Source organism: Pelodiscus sinensis, chromosome 8 (genome assembly GCF_049634645.1).
Source record: "Pelodiscus sinensis isolate JC-2024 chromosome 8, ASM4963464v1, whole genome shotgun sequence".
Classification (NCBI taxonomy): Eukaryota; Metazoa; Chordata; order Testudines; family Trionychidae; genus Pelodiscus; species Pelodiscus sinensis.
In genome coordinates, this window is record NC_134718.1 from 8175116 (window position 1) to 8182132 (window position 7017).

Here is a 7017-nt window from a genome sequence, read left to right on the forward strand (position 1 = left end):
ACAATATAAGTGATACATTGTGTAAGTGAGTGTGTCAGGGTGAGTGATATTGTTTTGCAGATACATTATAAAGAAAGTACTAAAACGAACACTTTAAGATCAGTAAAGAAATTCTAGTAGGAAATCCATGTAAAACATAGATTTTGGCCTTAGATCAATTTCACTTTATATGTCCTTTATAACATTTCAAAAAGGAATTGGGAAGGGAGGAAATAGATGAACTAGAGCCTAAGTCATTACTAAGTCTGTCAAAATAATGTTCTCCGTTCCATGAAAGTTTTCAGTGTTAGCTTTTACCAATTTCAGAGGAATGCAATACAAGAGACTAGTACCAAAGAAATCATGGCCAAAACTTTCAAATTTGGATGCTTCTAGGTTATGGATATAAGATGTGAATTAGTAAGCATTTGTTTTACTGGTTAACTCGCCTTAACCGTTAACCCCCGGTCTGGCTGATCTGCTCTTCCTGGTGGCCGTGTAACATCTGGCGGACTGGAGCAGCCCCAACTCCTCTCCCTTAATCATTACAATTAAGTATTTTTAATTGTTTAAACTAGTAACTTTTAAAACATTTGCATCCCTAATGTAGTTTCATGTATTTAAGAGAGCAGAAGGACTAGGGATGTAAAGGTGTTTAACCAGTTAACTGGCAAGCCTCACCCTTAATGGGTGAGGATTACTGAGTAAGGTTAACCCATGGGTGCTAGAGCAGATCCCTGCCTGCTGAGGACAGGGGTCTCCTCCCCTGCACTTTAATCGGTTAACTGGTTAAACAATATGTTTAACTGGTTAGCTAATTAAATGGGATTTTAAATGGGACCTGTAGATTCTCTAATCTGACCTCCTGTATTACACATGCCACAGAATTTTACCCAGTTTTGCTTGCATTGAGCCCAATAACTTGTTTGACAAAAAGATCTTCTAAAAACGTCTACAGTCTTGATCTGAAGACTTTTAAAAAAAAACCCAGAATATACTACTCACCCTGGTATCTTTTTCGGTGGCCACCCTCACTATCCTACGTTTGTGCTTAATTTCTCATTTGAATTTCTGCCTTTAATTTCCAGTGATCAGTTCTTGTTGCACCTTTTTCAGTGAGGTTAAAGAGCTTTCTAGTACTTGATATTTTTCCTTGTGGAGGTACTTGTACCCTGGTAGGCACCTACATCTTATTTTGTCACCTAAATCAGTTGTTTCATTTTCAAAAAATAGCTGAGCACTTTGGGTTGAGCACTTGCACTTTCCATATACTTCTGTGGGAGCTGCATGTACTCAACACCTTTACAAAATTAGACCATTAGTTCAGGTGCCTAATTTAAAACACACACATTGAAAAAAGTTAGCTTTTGCTATATAGGTTTAACTTTTCCCCTTTGCTTCAGTGTTCCTAGGATACCATGGGCCTTTGCCATGACTGAAGTTTGTGGCGTGATTCTCTGCTATATCTGGCTCCTGGTCCTCCTCCTTCACAAACACAGGTACAGTACATTCAATTAAAAGAATGCTTAATTGAGAAACATCTGTTGGCATCCTAACCCCAAAATGGAATGTGACTGGAATCAATCACAATAACTAGCCAAAACCTTACCTTTAAGCATGAGTGTTATTTACACCATTACGATGGGATCAGGGTGCCTCGGTTCAGTTCTCCCTTCCACCTCCCAGAAATCATTTCTTTGCTTCTTTTTGTGTGCCTTCAGGGTACCACCATTTTCTGCTACTTTACTTGCATCAGAATCGCTTGTTGCCACTGTGTTTTTCAATGCTGGTGCACTTGGGATCCTCTCAAACCAATTTGTCCCACCTCTTGAATGTCCGTTTCTAAATGACCAGCCTGCTTATAGGAACTGGGTATACCTGCCCCAGATTGGGGGATGAGTGACGTTTGTTAGACATGACTAGCTTTACCCTTTTGGGGGGGGGGGGGCGTGTGTGCAAACATTTCTTCCAACTGTTGTGTTCTCTTTAATCCAGGGATGCCTGTGTGTCACCCTGCAGGGCACTTTTCCAGAAGCTTCTAAATTCTTCTCTGAATGTCTAGCAGATACGTGGCTGATGGCAACTTAGTTCCCATTAGATAACCAAGAAAAATAGTTTTGCACGTCTTACACTTAGAATAATCAATTTCTTTGTAGTTGGGTTAGACTTGACCTTATCAGAACTTCTGTTCTTTTCTAGAGCGGCATAACATGACCTACTGAGGCAAAGCAGACAAAAAGCTCCTTTGTTCCTTTTTGATCCCAGAGCAATCATGAACTTGCTTACCTTAAGCAGATCAGTATTTAAATTTATCATAAATTTGGGAAGGTCAACTAATTTTAGTATTGCTGTGGCTTGTGTTAATGTTTTAAAACACTTCATCTCAACCTTTAAGAACCCTCTGGGCAGCTTGTGGTTGAAGTACAGTACTTGCTTGTGTGTAGGACCTCATTTAAAAATTGTAGCTCCAAAGGAGAAGCATCTGTTGTTCTGAGTGCTCTTGTATGCAGTGTCTGCATTGTTCCTCCTTTGTTGAATAGGAGATAGAACTTGTCCCCTCAGTCTGAGGGGGGGAAAACCATATGAGTGTTGTGGACCTGGAGGAAGAAACATGTGGAGATGAGGGGTTATGTTTTTCTGAAATGAGGGCTGGTGTTACTATGTCTTGACCTGTCACTTTTTATTATGGACCAATTGTGGATGCAAATACTGAATTCAGAGACACATTGATTCCTGAACTGGGGATGTCACCTTACTGGGTGGTGCTTACGGGTTAACTGGTGGGCCCAGCCCATGGTGTAGGGCCTGGCAGGAATGGCCCAGAGTGCCGTGGGTGGGAGGCCGCTCGTTCCAAGGTAGGCCTCCCTGCTTGTGGGATCCTCTTTAAGCAGTTCACTGATTAAACAGGATCTTACATCCCTATCCTGAACCCTTTTGTGCAGTGGATTGCATATTTTTGTCAATCACTTTCACCATGACACACAATTTCATTCAAAAATATTACTGTTTCTTGAGGATGCCAAGACATAAAACAGCATTGCTAGTTGAAAGAAAGATTAAAAAGAGAGAAACTTAATATGGTGCTAAACTAACTTTGGAAGTAATTGTTGTAGTTCAAGAAATCGGTATCCCATTAAAAATAATGTATTCTAGGAATATTTTAGAAAAGAATGCTGTCAATTCTCATAATTCTCTTTTTCACATTTGATTTTGAAAGTTATTTGAATTCTTATGACTCTTGTATCCTTTTCTGTTTTCCCAGGTCTATACTGTTACGCAGACTGTGTAGCTTAATGGGGACTGTGTTCTTGTTGCGCTGCTTTACAATGTTTGTTACCTCACTCTCTGTGCCAGGCCAGCATCTGCAATGTTCTGGAAAGGTAAAGGAATATGCTTCAGTGTTTTGTTTTCTGCTGATTTTTTTGTTTTATCTGTCAGATTTCAAGTACTGCGATAAGGATAGTCGTATTTGGAGTGTACTTGTAAGGATCTATGTCAGGGTGAGCAATCGGCGGATTGCGAGCTGCACGCGGCTCTTCAAAGAAAAGATTGCAGCTCCCGCACCCACGGCTCTGAAAGGGGCAGCGTGTTTCTGTCTGAAAGAGATAGTCAGAGTTGCGGTGCCCCATGCAAAATGACCGCTTTAAAAGGGCAATGCCTATTCTGTTCTTAAAAGGGTGGCGGCCAGGGCTTTTAAAAAAAAATTTTTTCCCCGCAACTTTTTTCCCTCAGCTCTTTGCGCTGTATCCAACACAATTTTGGCTCAGCATCTGTAATGGGTTGGCCACCCCGATCTATGTAGTTAGCTGCAAACTTTTGCTTATTAAATACAGACTCTCTTGTGTGCAGGGGCATCACATCAAGAATAATGAAGTAGGTAGTTACTTACATCAGGTTTTTTTAGAAAGTGCCTAACACACTGCATAAATATTGGGGCTTTCAGGTAGTACTCTATGCAAACAAGAGATGATTGATCAGAGGAAAACATTTGAGTGACTAAAGGGGCTGATTTATAAGCAGCGATTGAAAATTAAATATTTATACCTCATCTAACCTGCTAAGATGACATAGTTGCCAAGTATTGGAAGGATGGAAACATCAAGGAGAGAAAAACTTCAGTAGGGCATAAGGACATAAATAGAAATAAAGGGGGGGGGGGTGAAGTTATAAAACATGCTTAGGCTGACGATTGGGAAAACCTTTTTGACTGACTCATTAGGCTGTGGAATAAATCCTCAAGAGAATGGGTAGAAGCTCCATGATGTGACTCATTTAGTAGCTGTGGATTAAATCACAGAATGTAGAGAAAGGACTTATCAAAGGTACTTTGTGTACCTCTATAATTACAGTTCTAGATCCCAGTTATGCCAGAATAGAATCCATGGGGCTGTTCTGAAAATCTGTATTGGCAGTAAAAGTTAAAAATGGAAATGGGGGATATGAATTAACTATACAAAGTACAAGGCTGCAACTGAGCTTCTATTAGACGTAGTTGGATTGTAGTAAGATGTATTTTTAGCAGTGACTTAAATATGAATGTTGCTGTTTTAATTTTAGTTGTACGGCAACGTGTGGGCAAAACTTCAGCGAGCATTTGCAATTTGGAGTGGTTTTGGAATGACACTCACTGGAGTACATACATGTGGAGACTACATGTTCAGTGGCCATACTGTTGTCCTAACTATGCTGAACTTCTTTGTCACTGAATGTAAGTACAGTGCCAATGGCCAAACACACATGTGAGTATTATGGAACATAAGAATGGCCAGACTGGGTCAGACCAAAGGTTCATCTATCCCAGTATCCTGTCTTCTGACAGTGGCCAATACCAGATGCCCCAGAGACAGTGAACAGAACTGATAATCATCAAGTGTTCCCTCTCCTGTCATCCATTTCCAGCATCTGACAAACAGAGGCTAGGCACACCATTCCTATCCACCCTGGCTAATAGCCATTAATAGATCTAACCTCCATGAATGTATCTAGTTTTTTTTATTTAACCCTGTTAAAGTCCTGCTCTTCACAGCATCCTCTGGCAAGGAGTTCCACTTGTTGACTGTGCACTGCTTGAAGAAAAACTTCCTTTTGTTTGTTTTAAACCTGCTACATATTAATTTCATTTGGTGACCCTTAGCACTTATGTTATGGGAACAAGTAAATAACTTTTCCTTATTCACTTTTTCCACACAAGACATGATTTTATAGACCTTGATCATATTCCCCCCCCCTTAGTCATGGAGATGTGACAATGGCTGTAAGTAAGGGTTCAGGAGGTATATTCCCTCCCTATTTTTTTTCTTCTGTTTTCAAAATCTTCTTTTATGACTGAAAGCTTTCATGATTAATGTTGAATAGGAGGCAGAAGTTACTTACAGAGAACTAATAGAACTTACAAAGAACTAATTTTGACCAATCTTGGCTATTTCTAATGTGCCAATTGCTGAAGAATCTAGGTTTCCTAAAAGATTAGCATGTAATAGACTTAATAGGATTTTCTTTAGAGGTTTTTGCGATATAGTCACTTGAGCATCTAAAGCAGTAGTTCCCAAACTTTTTGGCATCATGCCCTTTTTGGTTTTTGAGAAACCCTCACCCTGCCTTCCCCCGCCTCCCCCCCAAAAAAAAGCAGCAGCAAAGCTTGTTGAGCAAAAAAAGGAACTGACCGGGGTCGAAAAACAGTTACGGCCCCTTTAATTCCTGGGACCAGTGTGTGTATTAAAAAAAAAAAGGGGGGGGGGTGCCAGTACTCCAGGGGAAAAGTTGTTGACCCTCTTCCCCCCCCCCAAAAAAAAAAGGTTGCCCTTTTAAGACCAGAGCAGGCAGTGCCCTTTTTAAGGCAGCTATTTTGAAGTCTGCCTGGGATGCAGTAGTCTTCCCTTCCTCTTCCACTGTCCTTACCCACGCTCATACTTTCCCTTTCTCTGTTACTTTCCTCAGTGGGTATTCAGATGTTATTTTAGAAGTCACCTCCATGTTGTGCTATCGTCATCCAGTCCCTACTCCCTTTGTGTATGTCCTCCTTCTTTCCTGCACTGTTTTCTTGCATCTCTGCACGGTGTATGTGAGCAGTAGATTGAAATTGACTGGAATCCTGATCTTTAAAGCAGTGGCATGTGCTTAGTGACGGGGATTGGAGTTAGTTTTATTGTGGTGCTAAGGCATGCAAGTTGAGCAAAAGGCAGTGAAAGCAACTTCAGAGCTGGAGGGGAATCATGTCATATTGAGAAACAGCACGTCAGGTACTTGGCCATGATTCTGTTCTTACAAGGTGTGTGTGAATGGCAACCCTCTGATGTGCACCCGCATTTTTTAATGTAATATTTTGAAATAGTACTCTATACTTCACTGCCTTGTGCTGTGGGGATCCTTTTAAGTGATTTCTCACTTTTCTTTTGTGTTGAACTCCTTTGAGTACAAATCAAAACACTTGCTACAAAGCCTAAATAATGCAACAAATTTAAAGCAGTAATGTTTTTAAAAAAAAAAAAAAGAAGAAAAAAGCAAAGTCCAAAATTCCATGTACATTGAAAATGCCAAAGCTCTGCTGTAGATGAGTATATTTTATAAGGTCATGTTAATAATTCAAAATGTGATATTTTAAAAATGCATTTAACAGCAAATTAAGTGAGCTGGCTTGACTAGTCATTGTAACTGAATTACTTGAAAAACAGTTATATTCACCTGGAAACTTCTCTCTAAGTTTGCCATATCTACCCAGATCTGTGTAGTTGCCACTGGAGAAGATATTCTGTTTGTGGTCATGTCATGTGTTACTGTTTAATATTTCTGTGGACTGTTAACCCCTTTCACTCCTGTGGTTGTTGATGGGTGAAGTGATTCATATTCCTAATTCTTAAGTGTTCTGATTCAATTCATTGGGCTGCACATATGAGTACAGGATCAGGCTCCTATTTCATTCAGCCCTTCGAATTGCTATGTAAATGTAAGATCATGTCAGGTGTCTGAGAGTGGGTGTAGTAAACTTGGTTTGTGAAACCTTCTGTGTCTCTTTTAACTTCATACTTTGTCCTTTGCTAG

General features: G+C 40.1%; 1 protein-coding gene across 4 annotated transcripts in view; it reads left to right on the forward strand.

Annotated features, from left to right (window-relative positions):
* Positions 1-7017, forward strand: part of SAMD8 (sterile alpha motif domain containing 8) — a 35213-nt gene that overhangs the window by 21982 nt on the left and 6214 nt on the right. For all 4 annotated transcript variants that reach the window (XM_075934696.1, XM_075934697.1, XM_006126341.4 and 1 more), the window contains 3 exons: positions 1383-1478; positions 3242-3359; positions 4537-4687. In XM_075934696.1, coding sequence (XP_075790811.1) covers positions 1383-1478; positions 3242-3359; positions 4537-4687 — 365 coding nt within the window. The remainder of the gene's footprint in view (positions 1-1382; positions 1479-3241; positions 3360-4536; positions 4688-7017) is intronic.